Source organism: Xenopus laevis, chromosome 6L (assembly GCF_017654675.1).
Source record: "Xenopus laevis strain J_2021 chromosome 6L, Xenopus_laevis_v10.1, whole genome shotgun sequence".
Taxonomy (NCBI): domain Eukaryota; kingdom Metazoa; phylum Chordata; class Amphibia; order Anura; family Pipidae; genus Xenopus; species Xenopus laevis.
In genome coordinates, this window is record NC_054381.1 from 51,965,334 (window position 1) to 51,992,850 (window position 27,517).

At 39.7% G+C, this 27,517-nt stretch overlaps 1 protein-coding gene across 1 annotated transcript in view; it reads right to left on the reverse strand.

Annotated features, from left to right (window-relative positions):
• The window catches only part of osbpl10.L (oxysterol binding protein like 10 L homeolog), a 193,081-nt gene that overhangs the window by 127,052 nt on the left and 38,512 nt on the right, over window positions 1-27,517 (reverse strand). Inside the window, exon 2 of the mRNA XM_018267474.2 lies at window positions 3,144-3,319. Coding sequence (XP_018122963.1) covers window positions 3,144-3,319 — 176 coding nt within the window. The remainder of the gene's footprint in view (window positions 1-3,143; window positions 3,320-27,517) is intronic.

Genomic DNA, 27,517 nt, shown 5'->3' on the forward strand with positions numbered 1-27,517 from the left:
AACTTTATCTGGCAAAAACAAACACAGTTCTATAGTCTTCACCTGCAAGACTAAAATGAGGGGAATTTATAATAATGTAATTAAGCTGCTTGCTAAAAGCTCAAAGGACGTATTGCTATGAAAGAACTCCACTAAGGCCACTTGTGGAATAAAAGAAGATAATGCTAGGGTAGGGACAGCCTGTCACTAGTTTATTAAACATTATATAGAATTATGGCACAACACAATCCAGGACCAGCATGTTATATACCAACTGGCTCTAGCCTAACAGCACTTCCCACAAAGTCTCACTGGGGCCACAATACCAAAGTGAGCTTGAGAGAACCGTGGAAAATAATAATTATAGCATCTGTTCTCCCATATTTGGACCCAAGCAGACAACTGGAGGCAGCAGCTGTTGCTACAGAAGAAAGGCTTAACGTGATGTCCTCGGCAAAAGAACCAAACAAATATGTTAGCATTCTCATCTGTGCAAAATCACTCTCAGATTGATAAGGAGCTACTAGCAATTGTATTCACCAAGACCACATATCATCGGATTATATAAGCATTTCAGACTTGTACAAAATACATAGGAAAATCATAGAAATATTATAGCAGATGCTTTAAAAATGGACCTAAGCTTTGACTATGCACATGACATATGGTCATAGGAAACACTACATAGACACGGGGCAAAGGTCCTTGTAGATTGTGCCCTGCTTGGAAACAAACTCAAGACCCCAGTCTTGCAAGGCAACAGGACTAACCACTAAGCGATTTATCTAAGTATTGGGTAGATATCTATCAGGTAGATCTGAGGAACATATCATTATACCAATGCGAAATTTTAACCTTACCCAATATACATCTGGTATAATATTGGCCAAACTTCCTCTGTAGGCCTGCCTGAGTTGACTCATTGTATGGATGGCCAAAGATCTGCTTATTTAGTAATCATGCCAAACTAGTCAATCTTAACATGTATGGCCATCTTAATATAGTCCTGTGATAACTTGCCCGGAGTTTAACCAGGGACCTGGTGTTTCTGTGCTGTTTGCATTACCACTGCTCTATGTGAGAAGACAGCTAAGGCTCTGGTTCATTCCTATGGCTATGCTTGGTAATTGCTGGTAAGCATGGCTTGTTTCACCTGTTGCTAATTTGGCCACAGGTGATTTGTGTAATTGGCTATAAACCCCTACTCTGCTCTGACTCATTGCCCAGTATAGGTCTATGTTCCATAGTTCCTGGGTGCGATATCTTGTCTGATTCTGTTATTGGCCACTGCCTGATCTTGGCCTTGCCAATCTGCTGCCTGAACTGATCCCTGCCTGTATTGGACTATTCTTCGGATTCTGATTCGGTACTGCGCTTCTGATCTGTGTATGACCCTGGCTTGTCACCTTGACTATGCTTCTACTTCCTGTTGGTACCATACAGTCTGTTTGGTTTTGACCCAGCCGTCCCCTGACCTCGCTCCTTGTTCTCTGTTCCAGTTATAAGTTACAGTTCCCTCACCTGCCCAGAGTTTTCCCCTTGGAGGGCTCCTACCGAAGCAAAGGTGGCTGCTATAGGCAAAAGTGCAAGCCGTGACCGTGACTTTGGGGTTTACTCTGGGTTTTGGGATATCATATATCACAAGTCCCATCTGAAAAGGTGTCTGAAATTCCTTTGTTTTATTATATCAAAACCCTGCAGTATACTGATTTGTTTACATAAGCCAGGTAAAGGCAGTAATGAAACAAACAAAAGCTTTTTAACAGAGTATACCGTTATTTTTTCCAAGCAATAATATGTCATGTACAGTATATAAAGACCATTCATAATTTATTTTCTTCTAAATCAACAGCTAGAAACCTATGACTAGCAGGATGTAGACTAAAATATATTCTCTTATGCAACTGTAAAAAGTTATTTAAAAACAAATACAAATACATTACTAATACATGCTAAATATTATACAGAGTTTTAGGCATAAACGAAAGATTTATTTTTCCTGTCTACCAGGGAAATTATTTGTGTAAATTCAGTTAAAACAGAAGTTCTTTCTTTCCAGCTCCCTGAAAGGTATATACTGTATCACCTAGTCCTGAAAACAAAGCTCCCTCTGTCATTGTCACGTAGGTAATTTAATCTCATTTCTCACAACAGTGGTCCTCTTGTCCACACATGATCACTGATAATGGCTTACACAGTTTGCCAGTCCACTACACCTTCAAAAAACACAGAAGCAGCAAGGGAAACCTTTATAATCTAAATAACTGGCTTTCAGTACCCAGGAATTTGTTCACAAAGCAGAACTATCGGGCAGTCTGACAGTGGGATATCTTCCAAAACCTAATGGAGAGAAGAGAGGAAATACAGGTCTTTCAGCCATGAACAGTCTGTACAACTGCAAGCAAAATTACATCTCTCCAGGAAGCCAAAGGATACACTGGGCAAGGTATCCAACACTGAATACTAAAATAATACCAGGAGAGAGGATAATACATAAAGTTCAGGTTGAAATATGAAGAGACAAAAGATCTACAAATCAAAAAGCTCACGTATGATGATTCACACTACTTGCTAAATATCATGCAAACCTACCTGCAACATGGAACACAAGCTACAAAGCCACACTGGCAGGGGGATTTTTAAATCTGCCAACAGAGAATGGCACCCAATTGAGGGTCATCTTAGATGACCAGCATTTTTAACTTCACCTCTACAATTGTTAGTCACTGTAATGACAGCTGTCGAGCCTGCAAGGAAAATATGTGACCCATACATACATACATACATGCAGACTTTGGCTATTGGCAAAGCTTCTCTCTTTAGGAAGCCTGTTGGACTACATAAAGGCCCCATAAATTCCCTATGAGTATTACATCTGTGATTGAGGCTTTTTCCAATTTCATCAGGCAGGGTGGATAATCTATTAGTCTAAAGAACATAAATGTTTGTGATGTAGTCCATGCCCTTCTCACACCCAGATCTGCTAATAAATTCCCCCAATTTTTCTAAGGTTTATCACTGACACTTTTCCATCTTGAACTTCAGGAATGCCATGGGCAGGACCGTAATCTACCTACTACCTCTGCTTTAGTCCTAAATATTGATCATCATCATTATTTATTTATGTATCTAGCCGAAGCATTATAATAAAAACAGTTATTTACCTCTGAGCTTGTACACTTCTCCATTTGTAGAATATACAATTATCATATTAGGTGCCTCTTCACTTAGTGAAATGACTGATCCAGCAAGAGACAGGAATCCACGTGGTTTCTGATTTTTACTCGCTTCTGTCACATAATATTGCAAGATCCCGGAGTCAAAGTCCAAGATGAAATACCTGCGAATAAAGGAATAAATGGTTAGAAGGAAAAAGTATGTCGGGAATAAGTATGTTTTAATAGACCTGTACATTTGTTTATGCAAAAAGAAAGTCAACAACACAATTACTAGCAATATATAGTTACAAATGCACAAACATAATTTGTAGAGACTCAGCTTAGTATTTGTAGTTTTTAAACTGTCTTGGGCCGGATGTTTGCCTATAATATTCTAACTGCATTAGAATAGCGGTCACAGGATAAGTGTACATTTTGTAACTGCATCTAGCTCACTGGGTTAAAGCAATACATTGATGCATAATTGCCAGAACATTACTTAAGTCTTTGAAAGGAGAAACAATTCAGATGCACAGTGATCCCATCTACCCATTTCCAATTCTACTTGCCTCACTTGGCACACATACATGTTATGCTTTAATGCACCCAGGAAAAAAGGTCAGTTTATGCTCATTTGGTTAAAAGCAACTATGTTCCTCTCTGCTTGGATGCATTTCTATTATCTATAAGCTAAAACCACTACTCTCTTTATGTTTTTGTTTTACCCCTTCCTATATGCAATTGAGCTTTTCTTTTACATTGAAGGGATATTATACAAGAACAGTGTATTGCAAATACTCACTTTGCACCATTTTAGAGCATTTAGAGACTTTTGTGATTTTCATGAATATAGTGCTGCTTGCATTCAGCAGAACTGTATTCATAAATGGCAGGCTGGTGGTGTTATGTGGACATTCACTAGGTCTGAGTGCCAATAAAAATGAGCATACAGAACCCTGCACTTATCAATTGCCTATGGCAACCATTCATTTCAGGGCACCATTGCATCCGACAGTGCTGTACTCTGGAACTTGCTCCAGAGCAAGTATTCCACATATTGGGAGGTTTTCAAGAATATCTTAAAATTATAATTGGCATTTCTTTGAGCAAAAACATTTTAGGGCTTGAAAGGGGTTCTTATTGTCAATATCAAAATGTTTATCTACTTCTTAATCTTCCTTAGTTCTTGTAATAAAGTTTTATTTGAACTTGCTTTCTAGAATGTTAGTCATAACATTTTTTTTATTGCCGCAAGCTGTACAAATTTAATTTGATTCAAAGTGTTGTGATCAGAAACAATCAATAGGTAGACATGGTGCTGTGAAAAAGGAATTAACCTTTAAGTTATCATTTGAGTGTGCTATAGGTGCTTCTATTCTAAGCAACTTTTGTGTTGGTCTTCACTATTTATTTTATGTTTTTGCATAAAGTCTGCCTACAAAATCTATTCCAATAAAATATCTGTTGTCATGCTATTTATATGCAAACATGCAAAACTAAACATATACCTACAAAAGAATGGTCACTCCCAGCCTTTAGTTTTTGCCCTGTCACAAATGTGGAGCACTCACCCCCCAAAGTAGTCCACCGTTGCTGTGTCAGGTGCTGAACCGGAAGACCCTATCCTGTCCTAGGGTCACATCCATACATCGAAAAAATCACCAGCAGCACATTGTTAAATTTGCAAGAAAGTGCTCAAGTGCAAAATTTATTTAGCCCATAGCATAAAAAAAAAGGCAAAGTTTCGGGCCTCCCAGGCCCCTTATCAAGCCTGGGAGGCCCGAAACGTTGCATTTTTTGTATGCTATGGGCTAAATAAATTTTGCACTTGAGCACTTTCTTGCAAATTTAACAGTGTGCTGCTGGTGATTTTTTCGATTTAGTTTTTGCCCTGTCCTACATTCTAAAACCGGTGTGGTTACCCATGCACCAGGTCACAAGACCCCAAACTTTTTGTACCTTTGAGCTACATTCAAATGTAGACAGTGATGGGGAACTACACAAGTGTATAACAAGTTCCCTGGAGGCTGACAAATATGTGATTTGATTGGTTGTTAGTTTTTTACCTATTTGCCTTCTTCTTCTGTCTCTTTCCAAGCTTTCAAATGACCCCATATAAAAACAAATGCTATGTAAGGCAACAAATCTATTGTTATTGCTACTTTTTGTCATCTTTCTTTTCTAGCCCTCTCCTATTTATATTCCAGTCTCTTTTCAAAGCAATGCATGGTTGCTAGGGCAATATGGACCTTGGCAACCAGATTGCTGCAACTGCAAACTGGAGAGATGCTGAACAAAAAGCTAAATAACTCAAAAAACACAAATAATAAAAAATTAAAATCAATTGCAAATTGTCTCAGAATATGACTTTCTACATCATACTTAAAGTTAATTTAAAGGCGAACAACCCCTTTAAGGGAGGTGGTGTGCAAAATGTTGCTATCAAACCACTGGTTGGGGATCACTGCCCTGGACTCTAATGGCAGAAATGTTTATTACTACCACTTTATATGTTAAACTTTCACCTTCAAAAATAAAGTCGGCCCACTGGATCTGCTCATGCACAGAAATGGCCCCCGGGCTGAATGGAATAGGAAGGTTTACAGTAAGTACACAAGGTCTAATTCTCGATGAGGGAACAGTAGTTGGAAAGTTACCATCATCATCATCATCATAATTTATTTATATAGCACCGACAAGATACGCAGTGCTTTTCCTTAGTTATAACAAACGGAATAAATGGTGGATAACAAATAAGGGTTACAGAGTACAATAGGATTAGAGTTTACAAAGTAAAGGTTAGGGTACAATTGAGACATTATGATTTTAGAAAAATGTTGTGATTTTTGATACAGCAATGATTGATTAATTAAAGGGGACCCGTCACCCAAAAAAATAATTCAAAATCCTATTTTATTACATTACATTGAACGGCCGCATTCAGAACAGATTGAAGTTGTGAAAGGTGACTTGTTGGAATATGTGCAAGGAGTAGTTTGCAGTAATCAAGGCGGAAGATGATGAGAAACTGAAACAGTGTTTTAGTTGATTCTGAACTGAGATAGGGTCGTATTCGTGCAATGTTGCGGAGATGAATACGACAAGATTTTGCAAGTGTTTGAATGTGTGGTGAAAAAGACAGATAAGACAGATGTGAGTCTAGGAACGGTCAGACAGATAAGATGTAAACCATGAAAGAGCAGTGTTACGAATGCTAGCTGAGTATAGAATGTCTAGGAGGAGTGTATGCTCAACTGTGTCAAAGGCTGCAGAGAGATCTAAAAGGATTAGTATGAAATAGTGACCTTTAGACTTTGCCAGTAGATGATCATTGGTTACTTTGGTGAGGGCAGTTTCAGTTGAGTGGTTGGAAAGTTATAGAAAGTCTCTAATGTTTTTACCTTTGCTAGCATTTTTTTTCCCTTGACACATTTTACTGCACATTAATGATATATTCTTGCAGAGCACTTACAGGAATTAAATGCTTTGCATGCTTAAACATACCAGACAGGAATGCAGAATTATAGCTGGTATCAGATATGTTTAATTTGCTCCACTATGTTGTGAATAATGTAAAGAAAATACTTTCTAAGCATAATAATAATAATATTTTATTTACATGTGTATGATAATGTTTGGGGTTCCTACAGATATTTCAAGGAGCCAACTATTGAAAAGCAAAATGTTTTACAATTTTGTTAAAGAATATGATTAGCCTTGCACTTATTTGCTATGGACAACACAAAGCAGCAGTTGTATCTAAGAAGATTGGACAGAAGGCAGGTACTGAAAACAGGAGGGCAACAGTGACACTTACAGCAGGGGTCCCCAACCTTTTTCCCCAGTGAGCAACATTCAGATGTAAAAAGAGTTGGGGAGCAACTCAAGCATGAAAATTGTTCCTGGGTGGTGCTAAATAAGGCTTCTGATTGACTATTGGTAGCCCCTATGTCAACTGGCAGCCTACAGGAGGCTCTGGTTGGTAGGACACCTGTTTTTTATGCAACCAAAACTTGCCTCTATGCCTGGAATTCAAAAATAAGCATCTGCTCTGAGGCCACTGAGAGCAACATCCAAGGGTTTGGGGAGCAACATGTTGTTTACAAGCTACTGGTTGGGGATCACTGACTTACAGTATACCAATGATATTCTTCTTTGTCCCTACATTTTTTTGAAAGCACAAATCCCAACTGAAAGCCCATAAGTAATACAGAACTACTTTACACAAGAAATAGGGCCCACACAAAGTTTGTTTAGCAGCTCCAAGCAGCTGTACATATAATACATACTGTACATAATATTTTTTTTTAAATATTAGAACATAAAAATCCTTTCCTTCAGAGAACCCGTAGTGTCATACGCCATGACTTCAGGTTCCGCAGTGATAAACTTAGAGGTACATCTTTAGAGACAGCACATTATGTCTGCAGGTCTTTCATCAGATACAGGATATTACCTATAAATCTTAGCTATAATGGGATTGATTGTGAATAATGTATCAAGCTCCCAAATGCCTAGTGGAAAGCGAACAGTTCCCTCTTCAAGCAGACACAGCTGAGAGTGGAATGAATCATTAAACGCAACAGTATAGCTAACTGATTTTCAAAGTTGGTCCCTGAATGCTAAAGAAGGAAGAGCTAAACTTTTGCTGAAAGAGGCTGCATATTAAGCACTGCCTTTCTTCAAAGATTAGTACTTGTTTGGCTTACTGAGGGTAATCACACCAGATCAATGAAGTGAAGCCTGTATGTCGGCACCAACCTGTAACTGATAAACCTGGGGTACTGGCTCCACATCCTCAATTCATTAACAACCCTGCTAAGTGTCTGATTTTCTAGTATGCTCCACATAATACAGAGGAACTTCACAATTGTAAAAACTGGAACAAAACATTATCCATATTTCTGATGCTTCATTAGCAGTGATGTGGGTAAAACCCGACCCGCACCCGATCCTGAGCTGTCTTCCCTCCACCCGCGCTACCGGGTTCCCTTTATAGACCTGTGCTGCCCCGCCGATGATGTCACAAAATGGGCGGGACAAGCAGGTGCACAGCTGTAAAGTCGGAAGCCGGTATTTTAAGGTGGAGATCTCAACCCACACCTGCCTGCTACCTGCGAAGAGGAGTGCAAGGTTGGCCCGAACCCTCCCGACCCGCGGGTCCTGCGGGTATCGGCAGGCCCGCACATCACTACTCACTACTGGAAACCTACTGCCAGCAATCAGAGCATTCAGAAAAGGCTAATGTAGCCCACCCGTGGGTGTGCTATAGAAGTGTAGTCGTAGAGGCACATTTATTAAAGATTTCATTTTTAAACTCTATTGAATTTGATTTTACTCTTAATTCGAATGGGGGGTTATTTATTGAAAAAATCGTTTTACTAAAACTCGGACAAATATTTCTGACCTGAAATTAATTGTAATCCATGTGCTCCAAACAGTGAACTTATTTATTGAACTACAGGCCGTAAATATGTATCACAGTGTTTGGACAGTGGAATCTCTATGCACATTGAACTCTCAGATTGGAAAACCTTCATACTTCAAAATATTTCAGATAGTTTCTCTCTTAGGGGGTAGTCCAACTCAAATGGAAATCATAGGAAGCAAGGATATTATGAGTAAAAGGACAAGCGTACCGCTTTCCACAATGGGTCCGGGTGCTCATGTCCCAGACCTTCAGCAAAGGGAAGCAACACACAGAAACCAGAAGTAGTGGCCAGGCACCACTCCAGAGCACCAAAATAAAAAATCATAGCCTATGATTAAGTGTCCTTGGGGGACACGAAATGCGTCAGGCTTTTATCCTTTATACATAATGTAAATACAGACTTTTTGTACTACTTCAAAAATTTGGGCTCCTGGATTCTACTGACTCATTGACTTTTGGTGTTCCAATATGGCGCCTGCCCGCTACTTAGGGTTTCTGTGTGGTAGTCAACTCGTCCTGGTGATCCTTTCCCCAGTGCTGAAAATCCCAAAGGGTATCTTGCACCTTGGCAACATTCCCTAAACTCACCTACTCATATCCCTGGCTGGCAGGTTTGTCACCGCAAGGGTGCTAACCCCAACTAACCTCCTTGTTGGAGCATATTGCTGCTCACTAAATAAACTGCCACTGACTTTCGCTTCAAGAGCAACTATATCAAGAACTACTACTGCTGAACTAAACTTTCCCTAACTGTATCTGACACCTGCTCAGACCCAATCCTGTATCCACCTCCCCGACAAGGTGAGGTCCAAAGAAAGACCCTGAACACATGGTTGCTCTATCTTTTCTTTTTTTAAACATCTATTGGGCAAACACTGAATTGCTATTACATCAATCTTTACCAAGGAAAAGGAAATAATCATCCAGGGTTCAATGAGGACCACTTTAGGTCTCCAAACCATAGGGAAACTGCCTGAGGAAAAAAATGTTTAACTCTTAGGGTCTCTACACTAGCCAGATGTATTACATATCAATAAAACCAGAGTGACATAACATAAAAAATGACTCAAATCCAGTTTATTTATATATATGTAAGCAACTGCTAAGGCCTGCTTACTTATATTTGTGGGAGAATGAGGGGACATTTACAGAGGGGAGAGGAGTGAGCACATCTGACATTCAGGGCTAGTCCACACGGGGAGATAGCGACGCGTTTGCGGTCGCGGCGACAAAGCGCCGCGACAGTCGCCGCGACCGGCGCAGGCGACAGTTTTGTATGGGCGCCTATGTAAAAACGCCTGTGCTAACCACACGAGGCGATGCGCTTTTCAACAGTCGCCTGAAAAAGCCTGGCGAGGCATTTTCAGGCGACTGTTGAAAAGCGCATCGCCTCGTGTGGTTAGCACAGGCGTTTTTACATAGGCGCCCATACAAAACTGTCGCCTGCGCCGGTCGCGGCGACTGTCGCGGCGCTTTGTCGCCGCGACCGCAAACGCGTCGCTATCTCCCCGTGTGGAATAGCCCTCAGGGATTGCAGGAGAGTAAAACATCTGGCTTTCGGGGAGGCAGAAAATAATACTATTTGACTTAAAGAAATTTTACATTTTAACATTTACAAAAAAGTTTCATTTTTCTTAAAACATTAGATCTAACTGATTTGCATCAAAATTGCAACCATCTGATTCACTGGTACCAGATTTAAAAAAAAAATTCAGGACCCAAAAATGACTTATCATGCTGTTTATGGTGGACAGTGCCATTTTTACTATGCCAGGAGGAAAGAAAAATGATAGCATGATATTATCTTAGTTTCTTCCCCCTGGCATGGAGAAATGCTTACCGATTTGATCATTCATACAAAACTTTTTGTGTTTTTGTGTTCATTTAAACTGAAATCATAAGAAAAAAATCTCATTTAAAGATTTGGCTTCTGAAAATGTAAACAATCCAATAAATGATTTCCTCTGTTCCTGAGCTGCTGCACAGCGCCACAGGTCCACAGCTATCCTATAGGAATTTACCTTGAAAAAAACAACATGCATTTCAGAAAAGAGAAAATGTCAGGTCTTATTTCTTTGCTAGGTGAAAAATGATAATATATATGGAATAATTATAAAAATGATCTTGATATGGGTGATTTCTTCTCGCCCTGACAGCATTGCAGAATGAAAGCACATCACCAGCATTCCCACTGTCATGGTTAGTTGAACAAGCAAAGCGAATGTGCCTTTGCAGTATTGATCCCACCGCCAGCGCAACGACAGAAAATCAGAAAGGAGAATCATAACCGTTCTTTTAATGCTGTGTTTCGGTGCAGGTAATCAAACGTATGTTCAGGATGAATGAAAAGAAAATGAAAGGATGAAAGCCAAGTGCAAATCAATGCTGCAGTTTTACATTGTTTGGTCCCAGTGCTTTCATCAAGGCTGGAACAATATGAAATATCTTGAAGAAACAGATGTCACTCTGCCAAATTCAATCTCTTTTCCCTTAATAGTGTTTGATTTAAAAGTTTAATATATGACTAATCATTTTTTAAAAACTTTGGTATTGAAACCAAACTTAGGCTGGCAGCTGTGCACCTATGTATGACATTACAAAGTACAGGGTTTGTCTTTATGTATACTTGCTCTGGTTGTGCCACTGCAGGTATGGGGCCTGTTATCCAGAAACTTTGGGAGATGGGGGTTTTCTGGATAAGGGATCTTTTCTAAGTTTGGGTCTCCATACATGAAGTCTACAAAAAAAGTAATTTAAATATGAAATAAACTCAATAGGCTGGTTTTGCTTCCAATAAGGATAAATTATATATTAGTTTGGATCAAGTACAAGATACTGTTTTATTATTACAGAGAAAAAGCAAATCATTTTAAAAATGTGAATTATTTGGATAAAATGGAGTCTATGGAAGAGGGCCTTCCCGTAATTTAGAGGGTTTCTTACATCTGTATTACTTTGTACACGCTGTGTCAGGGCCGGACTTCCCTGCTCACAGCCCTGATGCTCTGGGTCCTAGCGTCTGCTAGCCTTGTGTACATCCCCTCCACGCTGCAAGAGCACACACTGCAAGACCGCACATGCGCAAAGGAACTCGGAGTTCCCAATGTAATTTACTATGCGGCTGGACGGCATGCCGCCCCTAAAATTCTGCCGCCCCTAAGATTTTGCCGCCCTAGGCCCGGGCCTTTGTGGCCTCGCCACAAATCCGGGCCTGCTCATTGTGGCCCTATCTGCTGTAGCTAATACCAATGGTGAGCACCTACAATATACAGAGAGTGTGCAAGGTTAAGCTGTTGAGGATATACGCTCCCTATAAAAGAAGGATGATTTAACTATATTCTGTAATAAATACAACAAAATATAAAAAGATCTGTATTATACAATACACAAGATACATATGAAGCCTTCAAGAACCAATGGATTACTGGTTTAGGCAAAGATGCATACCGGAATGAATTTTCAGACCTCAATGCAGCACTGGAGATGAATACAAGCAAAAAACTATAGGTAACTGGAAAACCATTATCCCACAATCCACACACACCACTTACCTGCAAACTCTACTTCAACTCCATTTGCCAGCAATTTCATTAGTCCTCAACTGCAGGAACTTTATTCCCATCACTGCTCTGCACTGATTTGAACTACATAAAATCAACATAGCCATGCAGACTTATCGCTCAGTATCCTGGAATCTACCCTTCAAAGGTTCTCTGCAAGTTATACCTATCAGATGCTGGGGGTGTGCTCTAGATTTCATCCAACTTTGCCTGCATTAATATTTATTAAGAATAAGTTTCCCTCCCCATTTATTACCAGAGAAATTAACTTATTCCGCGATGATACATATAGAACCATAGAAACCCCTATGGCATAAGCCAATTGCTCCTTTCTCATCACACACTCCATCTAGGCCATTTTGAATGAACTAGAGAATCCCATCCCAGTCTGTTTAGGCTCAATGCCCAAAAAACAGAGGAAACTATCCTGTCTATACCCTGCCCAAGGACAGGCAATAAAAGAAGAATTAAAAGCAATAAGAGAAACAAGCATAGACCACAAATGTCTGTCCAGTCAGAACTGCTCTCTGCCAGATTAATAAGGAACATGACAAGCACAACCGTGGATGTAATTGAATCGTATGAAATATACACTACAGAAAATGAAAAAACAAGGTCCCATCTTGCAAGTAGCAGTGCCAAAAAACTACTCAGAGCTCCACTTAACTCTGCAGCCCTTTCAAGACCCAGCAGGGTAGATAAATCTGTAGACACATGGACAATATTTAATTGTACTGATAATCAATAAATAGTGAATATCATCAAATGACTCCACCCAGCCAACAGTGACCTTGACTAAGGCTCAACATTTCCAGTACTATCAAGTATAGACTACATTTCTTCATCATCATCATCATCATCATTTATTTATATAGCGCCGACAACATACTATATTTCTTCATCAGCCCATAAAATTGTTCAATGTTCTCTTGAAACAGGCATATTCCCAAAGTGTTGTCAGAAGAGCTGCACAGCCTGGGTGTAAGTCTAGATAGTGATATAACAAAACATTTTTACATTACTTTACATTAGTATTCAAACTTAGATCGGTTTATAGGTCCGATAAGATTAGACAGGTGGTGTGCCATTGCTGGAAGCCTGCTCCACCTTTGATTTATAGTTCACTGTAACATCCAGTTTATATTTTTTCCTGGCTTAAGTATTTTATTTCCTGTTGTTGATGGCAGTCCCTTGCCTGCATTGCTCCCTCCCTGGCTTATGTTTCCTTCTGCAAGGATTTACTATCACATTCCTGCTTTCTGAATCATAGTTTACAGCACTACCTTTGATTCCTAACTTACCTGCTCATCCGTGCTACTAAAAATGCAATCATTTATTTACAGGAACAGCTCTACATCTTCCAGTGCTGCTTACAAGCTCCCTACTGTGATCGCTTCTTAGGGCTATGGCACATTAAAAAAAAAAACCTTCTGCACATTTTTTGTTGTGTCACTTGCTTGAAGGTTTTTTTTAAAAAAAATCTACTCTTTCACCTCTATGACTTCTTAGGGATTCAAACTGCCATTACTTTATTGCCTCCCAAGTCTCACTGCTTCAGTGAGCTATTAAAGTAACTCAATAGCCATCTTACTCCGTGCTAACAGTTTTCCACTAACAGGACAAGTAGCAATAGGGCTCCTGGCATTTTGGCTCCCAGTTGTAATCTCAGAAGGTCTCATCTGTTTCCTACATCTTGTTGTACTCTTCTGGGCCCCTACCCTTCTCTACTACTGATGAGCAAGACAACAAAAATACAACCCTCACCTGCCCGCTCCCAAACTGAGCCAGATGGCACCTCCATTTATAGACCCAAGTCCCGCCCTTCTCTGACATCACAAAAGGAGGTGTGTATGGTCAGGAGCATGCTTATAAATGGAGGCTGCCAGTGCAGGGTGCACACTGCAGAAAAGTCATATAGAATATAATGTTAATAGTGATGGGCGAATTTGGGGCGTTTCGCTTCGCCGAAAAATTTGCGAATTTCCTGCGAAATTCGCGAAACGGGGAAAAATTCACGAAACGGCGCCGGCGTCTCATTTTTTCAAATTTTCACCTAAAAATTAATGTCATTTTTACACTGTTTTTGTACTTTGGCGATTGGGCTAAACCAGGATAATGGGATTTTGAGTCCTTCCCCCCCCCGCACCTCAGCAATTAAGTAGTGATCCACACATTCTTAGCAACTAATTACACACATTTTGGAGCCATTTTCAAGGGGGGTGTAACGCAGTTACCTATGCGGCGGGGTCGCCCGCCGCGTGGTTCTTAGGCGCCATCTTGTTTCCTTAAAGGTACATTGATGCACGCTTTGGCGCGAAATCTGACTGTATTTAAGGCCCATTCTGACCCCCAGCCAGTGCCTGTGATAGAACTCTGTTTCTAGTGGTTTCTGAGCCTAGTGCGTCTGATCCTGTTATTCTGATTATCTTGATTATCCGTGTTTGACCCTGCCTGTATCCTGACTACTCTGAACTCTGTATCCTGACCCAGCATGAACTTTGACCACTCTCTTGCCTGATCCCATCTGTTTGATTACCCGGTTTTGATCCTTGCCTGCCTGACAATTCTTGATATCTGCCTGCCTCGACCCAGCCTATCTGATGATTCTCTTGCCTGCTCCATTTGTACCGTGACCTTCGGCCCAAAAGACTCTGCTAACAGCCGTGCCCCTTTGCCAGCCAGAACATCTCGCCTTGCACCCCTCGTTAAGTCCAGGTGGCACCCAAGTAAGCTGAGGGCTCCTCCCGAAGCCCAACGGTGATCACACTACTGGTGAAGCCGAGCCGAGACCAGGGTGCTAGGCACTTGTTCTGGTATTGGGTGCCGGTTGTGACAGGGAGGTACAAGGTTTGAATTTTTTCACTCTGTTGTTACCTTGACAAAGGTCTCAAGGAAGACCGAAACGTTGGAATAATAAATAAATTTTATCTCTTTTTCACCATATTCAGTGGCGTAACTACCGGGGGAGCAGGGGGTGCAATTGGACCAGGGCCCGCACCCCCACAGGGCCCCCGGCAGATTGCGCCCCGATGTAGCCAGCTGCAGTCGCAAAGAAAATCAGCATGGAGAGGGGTGCGGGGGCCCGCTGCATGGCCCGCCCCCACCTAGTTACGTTAGTGACCATATTTTAAGTCCTGTGAGTGCCTTGCTTTACATGATATATATATATATATATAAAATTACAAAAGATAGGAATATGCTCAATGTAACTTTAAGTATGGTGTATACCAGCGGCCCCATAATTTTTTACCTTCAAGCCACATTCAATTGTAAAAAGAATTGGGGAGCAACACATGTATGAAACAAATCCTGGGGTGCCAATAAGGGCTGTGATTGTCTATTTGGTAGCCCCTATGTGGACAGACAGATTTTTATGCAACCAAAACTTGCCTGCAATTAAAAAATGAGCACCTGTTTTAAGGCCACTGGGAGCTACAGCCAAGGGATTGGTGAGCAACATGTTACTTACAAGTGACTGTATGGGGATCACTGGTGTAGACAGTGGTATTCTTTGTCCAATTGAAGATAGGTGTCACAAATTGTTGAATGGCCAATCAGGAAAACTGTACAAAACACACCTTATATATATTATATACCAGTTTACAAATATTGTGTAGTCTAAAATGGAACATATGCACTATGACAAATGCTTTTGTATTTTACTAACATAAAATCCAATTTCTTCCTGCTCTAAAAAAATGAAGCCCTGCCTGAGCATACAGAACGCAGCCGTGCGGTGGATCTGAAAAGGTAGCACTTTATAATACAATAATGCAATATAATGGATTTCAAAATAAGAAGACAAAACCTGCTGTTATGAAAGCAAACTGTCTGGCACACACATTCTGTACTTTTCAAGCAATGGATTTATTTAGGCACAGCCCAGGTGGGAGCAATCAGACACCATTTTCATTGCTTTATTCGAGACTTCTGGCTGTTTAAACGGCTGTCTGTCTTTAAATCTTCTCCTTACGTTAGGAGAAAAAATTATTTTAATATGTATGTCATTTTTAATATTTAAATAAAGTTGAAATCCTCCACATCATTACAAGAAACACCTGGGGATACCAGATGGTCCTATAAAGCTAATCATCCATATAAAATCACAATACCTACCACATTCACTTGAAAAATCATGTCATCACCTCTACTGTTTTGTTCCCTGCAGTTTCATTTAGAGGGCGCAGCAAGTGCAATGAAGCCTACTCCACTCTTAGTGGGTTCTGTAATCTCTGATTACTGCTCTGGAATTCCCACCATCCTCCATTTTTGCTTCCAGAGAGAATAGGAAGTACTCACACAGTGATGTAACTAGCACCACAGCAAAATGGAGATGGATCAATGCACATTCCCTGGTCCCCTGTTCCTGAGTTATCTAGTATCTATCCAAGTGCATGTATTTAAAAAACAGGTTTTTTTAGTAACACAGTTATGATCATAAAATTGGTAAGCCACTAGTGTTGTGCAGGCTGGCCCAAAACCCGCGGGGGGGGGGGGGGGTTTGGGCTGACTCCTGCACAAAATCTTCGGGTCACAGGTGGGTCCATGACCTAGCACTTCCGAAATGTATAGGCTTCTGCCCAACCTCGCCCCACCACTTTTGTGACATCACTGCGGGGCTGGCGCAGGCCGATAAATGGAGGGGCAGCAGCGAACCAGTGCAGATTGGGAGGGGGCGGGAAACTCTCAACCTGCACATCACTATAATGCCACCATAAAACTTTAAGGTAACCCCCCCCCCCAAAAAAAAGCGAATGGCGGAGGAAGACTAAACCCTCTGACTGAAACCCCATGCCCAGGTCAGGAGACACTTATCCCAAGAAATGCTTCCATGCAGGGAGGTGACAGCCCTTGAAAACTATGACCAGGTAAATAGTTATGGATAATCATTTGGGATTAACCTTGTGGTATGGTGGTTTACCAATTTTATGATCATAACCTTGCAACTAAAAACCCCTGTTTTTGTAAATACATGCAAAACGGGATATCACAGGGGGCAGAGTGTGAGCTTGTGATGTAAAAGGGCAGGGCTACGACAACCAGCAATTGGCCGATCGTAATGTCAATCTCAGATAGTTCTGTCTGGTTTTCCTTGTAAAAAACAAGTTGTCCAGGTCAAAACTGGACAGTTAGCAACCCTATACACAACTGAAGCATCCCCCTTGATGAAGACAGTGTCGGACTGGGACACCAGGGGCCCACCAAAAAACCTTTGACCAGGGGCCCACCAATTAATCTTAGACAAGGGGCCCAGTCTCAGTACTATTTTTCTTACTCGCCTCACTCAACCTCTATTCTCCTAGTCTCTTTTCTTTACATACTATATTCTGTTTTTCCCTCTATTTAGCCTCTCTGTTCTCATAGAAATATGGAATGGCCATGAAATAGGCCAAATATTTAGCAGCGTGAGGGCCCACTGACACCTGGGCCCACCGGGACTTTTCCTGGTATCCCGGTGGGCCAGTCCAACACTGGATGAAGACACAATACTCTCGCTAGTAGGACTTACCAGTACAACCAACAGGTATGGGCATATTAAGTTGAAGCCACTTCGACAAATGGTCTAAGGAGAAATAAAAGTGGTTTTGCTTTGTACCATTTCTCTATTGCTCCAGTCTAATCTATCTGTGTATACAGATATATAATACAGCTATATCTTTTGATTGGTTTCTAAAATGATTACGCCTTATGCTATCTGCTTCAGAAATATAAAATGTATATATTTCAGCAAGATTTTTGAGTAAAATTATTAAACAAAGTACTCGATCCAATTGCCAACACAGAATAGATAGATTGATGTATTCCAACATCTGTCATAATGTTTTCTGTTGTGGTTGTTGGGGTGGTGTCTCAAATGGGTGACTGATGGATTGCTTCTAGTCAAGATTGGATGAACTGTAAGACTAATAAACCTTTTAAGCAAGCAGAGAAGCTAATGTTGTAGATAAATATTAACTTGGAATCATTACACTCACAAAATTAAAAGGCAGAGAAAGACATTTGTTTGGATCACAGTGCCTTGACAGTTGCTGGAAAAGTTGATGAATGTGCTCTGTCTGGTACAATCTCACTAAAAGAGAAAATAATTGCGTCTTTTGACCTTTACTATTGACCTGATTTATGAAGAAATGCCATGTAGAAGACTTAACTGATCATATGGCCTAGCAACAGCCCACTGCCTGACTTGTATTAAATGGGTTGTTCAAAGGGGTTTTTATTTTTTATTAGTTGCGGTTTTTGAGTGATTTAGATTTTTATCCAGCAGCTTTCCAATTTGCATTTTCAGCAATCTGGTTACTAGGGTCCAAGTTATCCTAGCAACCACGCCCTGATTTGAATAAGGCACAGGAATATGACAAGGAGAGGGACTGAATAGATAAATGAGTAATAAAAAATTGCAATAACAGCACATTTGTAGCCTTACAGAGCATATAATTTTTATATAGGGTCAGTGACCCCCATTTCAAAGCTGGATAGTCAAAGGCGAAATAATGAAAAAACTATAAAAATAAATAAATAAATGAAGTCCAATTGAAAAATTGCTTAGAATTGGCCATTCTATAGCATACTGAAAGTTTAAAGGTGAACTACCCCTTTAATAGTAACTCATTTGTAGAGCATCAATATAACTCCCATGCATGTACATAATTTTTAACTATTCTCTTTACAGTTTCCATTGCAATTCACTTCTATTAAATCCCAGACACTTAACACAACTAACATCATTCAACACCAATCTTATCTTTCCTGGATTTGGCCACTAACATGGTGCACCAAATGGGGCTGATTTTTCTGTGCAGACTCAAGTTCAAATCACATAGAAGATTCCTGCAGACCTGCAGGATATGGATCACATCCATAGTCCAACATGTTCCTTAGACAGCTGATTTCTGATCAACTTGTGAACAAATCTAATTGGATATTAATTTGGTATCTTGTCCTTTTAAGCCTTTGTTCCCCTAGATCTGGTAGCTACCACAGAAGAGAAGAATATAATGAATGTTACAGACTGCTATTATTTGCAAGGTGAGTGTTACATTACTATAGCCTTTATCTGAAACATTGCTGTAACTTTGCTAATGCTCTGTTTAATGAAGAAGACAGAGAGAAATTCTGCTTTTTCCTGCTACGTTTGCCTAAATTCAAATGCACTATTGCACAGCTGTAGCACACAGCTGTGCAATAGTGTTTGTGGCTGCCATCTCTCACATGACATTTCCATTCCCTGCCTGGATCTCTGTGATTGGCAAGCAGGGTGAATGCACACTGGCCCAGTTCCACAGGATGCCAAGCTCCTGCTCTTCAACTACAGGCATAACACTGTTGCACTGTTCTCTCACTACAAGGCAACAGTTCAGTTCTGGTCAGTGATGTAGTTCAGTCAGGATCAGTGGCGTAACTAGATATTACTGGGCCCAACAGCAAATTATTTTTCATGCCCCCCAAAATGTTTAGAGGTTGACTTGTTTCTCCAATATTTATTGAAATTGTATATGAATTAGGGCCTCATGGGGCCCCTATACCTCCTGGGTCCCCCTGCAGCCGCAGGGTCTGCTTCCTCTATAGTTACGCCCCTGGTCAGGATAATGTCACTAAATTAAACTGACAGGCATTTATTAGAAAGAAAGATGAAATCACTGAAGGGTGCCAAATTTTTATGCTCCCCCCAGTGATTATAATCACTGACTTGAGTACTCTGGTTTGCAGAAAAAACAGGGGTGTAACTACAGAGGAAGCAGACCCTGTGGCTGCAGGGGGGTCAGGAGGTATAGGGGCCCCATGAGGCCTTAATTCATATACAATTTCAATAAATATAGGTAGAACTGGTAAACCTTATTTGCTGTGGGGCCCAGTAATATCTAGTTATGCCACTGCAGAAAACGATACTGGCCTAGAGTACTTTTCAACAAGCACCATGGAGTGATCTTCTTTTTCTTTCGCGTTTTCAGGCCCGGATTTGTGGCGAGTCCACAAAAGCCTGTGCCTAGGGTGGCGATATTTTAGGGGTGGCATGCTGCCCAGCTGCAACCTTAGGAGCACTGGGACTTAATGCTCCCCAGTGTTTCTATGCCGACGCTAGGACCCTGCGGCCACGGGCGGCAGGGGACGGCGCAAGAGGAAGCGGCAACGCAGGAAACATGCGGCCTCGGGGCACCGCTTCATCAAATCCGGCCCTGCACGTCTTTGTTCTTCAATGGCCCTGGGTCAACGCTACGGTTGCCACCTGGCCGGTATTTTACCTGCCTGGCTGGTAAAAATGATGATTGATAACAGTGTTATTAATAGGGAAAAAAGATAAAAAGGCTGGTATTTTTTTCCGGAAAAGGTGGCAACCCTAGTCGACACATGCACAGTTGAATGAAAAATCTCACTTTTTGTTTGGCTTTTCATTCCACTGCGAGAAGAAGGAAAAAGCACAAAAAAGTTTGCTATGTTTTTTTAGCTGAAAAGTATTCCAGGCTGATGCTTATAATCACTGAGAGGTGGCTAACATTTGCCTCCCTACTTGGGATTTAACTATTACTTCTCCTTTAAGAACCCAAATGACCTTCTGTTTTATAATCATTATTTGTAATATGAATCAAATCATATTAAACTAAAATATACTCTATATATCAGAACTTGAGAGCAGCTGAAGTAGACATATCGACCAGCTAAGTTTTTTTTGATGTTACATTATTATTAAATATAATTCTGAAGGTACAATGTTTCTGGCTCACAAAATCAAAGGTGTTATTGATATACTGTAAAGGAGTTCTGTCTTATAATACCTCCAACATAATTAGTATTTCTTTAAACCAGAACATCTGCGGGGGAAAAACTATTCTTATATCTTTAATAGCTGGGCTTCTATTTCACAGCAATTTCACCATAAATGTTTTAAGCCATTACTGTATATCACTGCCCTACAAGATCTAATAAAAGGGCTGGCAGCGATTCATTGAGGAAGATGAACAAATGGGTATTTATATGGGAAAGCCCTCATACTATTTCAAAATAAATTGTTACACACACGCATACACAATATGGACCTGCATTCCTTATTTGCAAAATGAAAATTCTTTAATAAGAAATGTATGTGTACCCAACATTTTGGCCTTTATCAAGGATTCATTATCCAGAAACCCATTATCCAGAAAGCTCCAAATTATGGGAAGGCCAATGTTTTAAAAATATTTTATTTTTCTCAGTAATAATAAAACAGTACCTTGTACTTAATCCCAACTGAAATACAAATAAACTTTATTGAAATAAACCTATTGGGTTTATTCAATGTTTAAATGATTAATTTGTATACTTAAGGTATAAAGATCCAAATCGCAGAAAGATCCGTTATCCGGAAAACCTCAGGTCTCAAGTATTCTGGATATAAATATATTGCAACATATGGACAAACAATCCCTGTTTTGTTTAAAGGGTAAGGCATTTTTCAGTAGCAGTATGCACAAAATGTCTCTGTCTTAAATATATTGATAATGGGTTGAGTGCAGAGGACCTCTTGTATTTGTCTATATATATATATATATATATATATGTAGTATACAGTCATCCAAAACAGAAACCGCACTCTCAGGGCTTACAAAAGTATACAGAGATTTATTACAAAAAACTAACGTTTCGGCTCAGGCCCGGACTGGCAATCTGTGGGTTCTGGCAAATGCCAGAGGGGCTGCTGTACGGCTCCATAGAAGTTACCATATAGTGGGCTGGTAGGAGGCTGTTTGGGCTGGTAGGAGGCAGTTTGGGCCTCTGTGTACTTGGAATGACAGGGCCTATTTTGACTCCCAGTCCAGGCCTGTTTCGGCTGCATCAAAGGCTGAGATGCAGCCGAAACGTTAGTTTTTTGTAATAAATCTCTGTATACTTTTGTAAGCCCTGAGAGTGCGGTTTCTGTTTTGGATGACTATATATATATTTATTGATTTATTGATTTATTTATTTATATCCAGAATATTGATTGTTATCTTCACTGTGCTCACCACCTGAGGAAGGCTTCAGTATAGGAGCCGAAACGTCGAAATACAAGTCCTGTGAGTGCGGTTCTTGTACAGTTTGGTTTATATATATATATATATATATATATATATATATATATATATATATATCCAACAAGTCAGGTTTTAAAAATCTTGAAAAGTGTTTTATTGTTAAATGAAGGACTAATGTTTTGGCCTACTCCAAGGCCTTTCTCAAAGAGCTTAGTGAAGTCATCACTTATAATCGGTGCATAGTGATATCATTTCTACCACTGAAACTTGTATATATTAAAACAATGAAATGAAAACCTTACAGCCAATCCATTTTTTAGCTGCTGGGCTGAATGACCCAGGCAAACACATAGCTTTGTTACGGAAGAAGCAGATTAGAATTAGCACCTTAAAACAAAGGGAAATACATTAATTCAACATAAACATTTATTCAGTTTATGTTTGTTATATGTTTATATTGCCCTTTAACATTTTACAAAAATAACTGTCATTTGGCAAAACAAATAAGATAGGATTAATTCTAGCCCATTTCCTTTAGTGAAGACTAATAACTTTCAGATGGCTACGCTAATTGTCAATACTATAAATAGCCTAATTTAGAAAGGACAGTGTGGTGTCTTCGATCAAGGCTAACAGAAATTATGTGCAAAGACACTTAACTAGCAATTTATACAAGGTGCTGTAGTTTTATTGTTAATTCCTGTGACACCTGCAAAGCTTTAAAATCAATGAACAGACAAAAAACAACTAATCCATAAATGTGAAGATGCAATCCAAGAAAGTATTTTTATTTCCCCAAGCATTTTTCCAACAACATTTCAATAAAATGAAATAAATCATGCATAATGTCAATATACCATTCCTGGTATAGCTGACCAGTTAAAGAGAAATAATCACTAAATATAAGAATAAAATCCACTAACCTGTAGTGGATGTATCAAATCTGTCACAAATAGTGATTTTTTTTTATATTTAATCGTTTACTTGTGATTTCCACAACCAAACTTTTCTTAAACAACACACTCTTGCTGGTAGTCGCTGACAAATTTTGCCTGCTCTAAATGGCTGATTCCAGCATGAGTCAGCAATTTGCAATTTACTTCTATTCTACTTTATGAGTAGGGATGGGCGAATCTGAGCCGTTTCGTTTTGCCAAAAATTTGCTGCCGGCCGATTGTCACTGACGCCCATTAAAGCTAATTTTGTCACGCAGCGAAATAGCGCGTCTTTTTTTCCGCACACCGCCATACAAGTCTATGGGCGTCATTTCCACGGCGAAGCAAGGCGAAAAAAGTTGCCCATCCCTATTTATGAGTTGTTGGCAATAGGCAAAAAATATAAGGAAACATAATAATGAACCTTTGTGGGTTTAAGCACATCATTTGTAATCTTAATACTGCATTTTATTGTACAACACTACAAAATAGATAAGATATTTTAAAAAAAAGTTAAACATTATAATAAAACCAATTTATGAAAATGAACAATAAAGCATGCATTACAGTATTGAATGTATACATAGACTGCTGTTTAGATTTAAAGGCCTAGTTTCTGTCTGTTAACTCTTCAAGGAGAACTAAACCCTAAAAATTAATAATGCTAAAAACGCCATGTTTTATATACTAAACTTATTGCACCAGCCTACAGTTTCAGCTTCTTAATAGCAGCAATGATCCAGTATTTCAAACTTGTCACAAGGGGTCACCATCTTGGAAAGTGTCTGTGGGCTCTGAGCAGCTGTTGAGAAGCTAAGCTTAAGGGTCGTCACAAATTATCAAGCAGAAAACAAGGTTGGCCTTGTATTAATTAGCCTTATAATGTGACATTTCTATTCTCTGCGTTCGGTATATTTTGAGTCGGTCCCTCAGCTCAGTAACTGACAGCAGCACAGAGCATGTGCAGTGAATCAACAGAAAAGAAGATGGGGAGCTACTGGGGCATCTTTGAAGGCACAGATCTTCCCTGCTAAAGGGCTGTGGTTGCCTCAGGCTGGTACAGAAGCACAAAATATAATGTACAACATTTATAACCTACTTCTTTAGTTTAACTTTCCTTGTCCTTTAATGAAATAGGAATTTTAAATCCATTAATTGTTCTATTAACTTTTATAATACTTTTCAGACAATTACCATAAAATTTGCATTGATAATTACAGATAATTACAGAAAAATGATGAATACTGTTTAGTAGTATAGATTGGTAATCTCAGATTCTGAGATGGTAGCATAACCTTTAAAGAGAGATGTCTGAAATGTTGCACAAAATTGCACCAATTAGAGACAATTCATTGTTCCAGTACACAGGTTCCCAACTATAGAATTCCACTGCCATGATGGACCCAAAGCATCACGATAAACTGTAAAGATAAACTGATGTTTCATCTGTGTTCATAAACGTTATTAACTTCTTTATATGCTGTATTTTAAACACTTACTTGCCGTAGATTGTAACATATATAATATGGGTAAAAATGTTCTACCTGCCACAGATCATAAATTTTACTATTAATTTACAACACTTCTGGGTTTGGATTTAGATCGCCATCTTTAAAAAAACAAATCCACATACTAAAAGTATTAGAAATTTTTTTCTCCTGGGTCCTGATCATCCTAGGAATCCTAGGACAGCATGCAGGACAGAAGAGAGAGGTACCTCCATCTTTTATATGACCTACCTGCGATTTGCCAGTCTTACTATGATGAAAGCTCTGAGATTTTTAGAAGTTCCATTTTGTACTTATATATGGTTTTCTGGGGGTTTTCCTACAGTTCCCAGGATCTTACAACATGAATGCAGGGTGTCTAGTTTGCCAGGGGTTGATGTTTCAGACATGTATGACAAGTTTTGATTTAAGGGTCTCTATTCTGCACATACCTTGGAAATCCTATGCACACTGTGTATCACAGAAAACTCTTGCCATTCATATTTAGGATGTTTCACCTATAGTTGCTTGAGAGACATGAAAGATATGTTTACCCATTTTGGATTGGTTAGAATGTGTACTTTCCCAAAAATATATTGTTCTTACTGTTCAGAAGTCTTTAGCAACAGAGCAGGTCAAAGGGCGGCTGCATCGCTTATGCAGAATAGAGCACTATTCTGCTCACTGCACTAGCAGAGCTGAATTTCATTTTTTTTTAAAAAATGGAAATTCAGCTCTTACAGTTACCAGAGACAACTTTTTTGCCACCCCTGGTAACTAGACGCTTGCTGCTGTTTAGAGCGGCTCTGCCACTGGCTTTCATATTTAAGAACTTTAAGGACAGAATTATTAGTTCCTTCTTGCATGCCTCCCAACTGTCCCGTATTTCGCAGCCCCGGATTGTTACTGAAATGCCTGGAGTTTTTCTTTGATTTCTTGCACTGAACAGCCAGGAAAAGATACAAAGTTTCTAAAACTTAATTAAAAGAGGGGTTTTGAAAGAGAGCCCAGAATACTCAACACCTGCATTTTGATACATTTGTAACTATTTAAGATAAGCACAGATACAATTGTAACTATTTAAGATAAACAACTCTTGGGAGAACTGAGGCTTGCAACTTAAGGGTAGAGACACACACTCAGATTCAGGGAGATTAGGCGCCCAACGACAAATCTCCTCTTTCCATGAACTGCCTCCCGCCGGCTAGAATGTAAATCGATACAATCGATACACTTAGTTTTTTTCTTAGTTGCCTCATGAGGAAACTTCAGGCCACATCTGAATACGAAGAACTCCAAGTGACATCCCTCCGGCAATTTAGATTCTAGCCAGCGGGGAGGCAGTTCAGGGAGAAGAAGAGGCAATTTATCACCGGGTGACTAAATCTCCCCGAATCTGAGCGTGTGTCTCTGCCCTAAAGAGCGATTCACCTTCATTAGCAAAACTGTAATAACACGAAACATGACCCTAAAACCCCCAGAAATGTGTTCCGGCTTTCCATAACCTGCCAAATGTTGTTAAACGGACATAGTATTTATGGGGTGTGATCACAAAATGAGCGTGGTAAAAGGATTTTCACTGCATGAAAATTAACTTTTTCTACCTAGTTACGTTTTTCAAATGTTGGGAGGTATGTAGGTGTGGATTCAGGATACAAGGCACTGCTCGCACACCCTGGCCTTCTGTAATGGAAGCCTAGTGCACAGTGATAGAGGTATCGGCACCCTCCAAAGTAGAATTCCAGGGCAGTCCAAGGCTGGTGTAAGCAGGGACAACCCTTTAATGTTAATTAGCAGAAACAGCAACGTTTCGGGGATATACCTCTTTGTCACGCAGGTATGGAGGTGTATATACCATAAATGTTGCTTAACTTGTCAAATGGGTGCTGCTGAATGAAAAGTTTGTGCAACTGCATGCATGGTATTCATTAGTATTCAGTTGTAGCTGCTATACACATATTGTGTGCTGCCTCTTGCAACAGTATAGGGAAGGCTTTTTCCTGTTTCAGTACAGAATGGATTTGCTGAGTATGAAAGAACTTGCCCTTCAACCCAACTGAACACCTGTGACATGACTTAATCACTGCCCAGCCTCACTAATGCTATTGTGGTTGAATAGAAGCCAATCCCACAAATAATGTTGCATCATATTAAGGTTGTTTTACCTTTGTATGTGAGGATATTTAGGGCATATGATATCGGAAAGTACAAGCTAAAACAGGCAGTATGATTTTGAACCAGTTGAAATATACATTCTACAGTTGAAATGTACATTTTACAGTCCCTACATGACACATATTTTTGTGTAATCCTATGCATACTAGTCATCAAACTGTTCAGAGGACCACTGGGATTCATAATTATGAGGTTTAATCTTGGTACTTGGTAATGATACTGAATGTGGGAGATAGTAGAAATGGCATCAAAACTGCAAAATGTAGGAAAGCTTTGCCGTTTCATAGTTTGGTGCAGAATTCAGCAGAATGTACACTTTCCAAAAGTATATGATATTCTGTGGTAAATTTATTATATATGGCTTCACCCCACATAAAATGCAGTAAATGTATTTAAATGTGTTAATTTTGCAGAAGGTGAAGTGCCATCATTCCAATTTGTATGAACGATTTTCCTTTTGTAGCCCTTACATGCCACATATTTACCTAAACTTGCATGCATACTGGACATCAAACTGTTAAGCAGACCGCTGGCATTCTCATTCTTTATTCATAACCTTTGCTACTGTCATTCAGTAAACATTCAGGGGAATAAACTGCACTACTGCTCCATCATTCATTGACATACATTCGGATACACTGCAATCCCAGCAAAGACACCATGGGAATCAAGTTGTATTTGTTGTCTTTAAACAACCTTGCATTATAAGCCATAATCAGTTTTTATTAGCACAAAAGATATGCCATTCTCAATTTATATTTTTAATGTGTTTCATGTGTTTGGTTTATACAAAGTACATATTA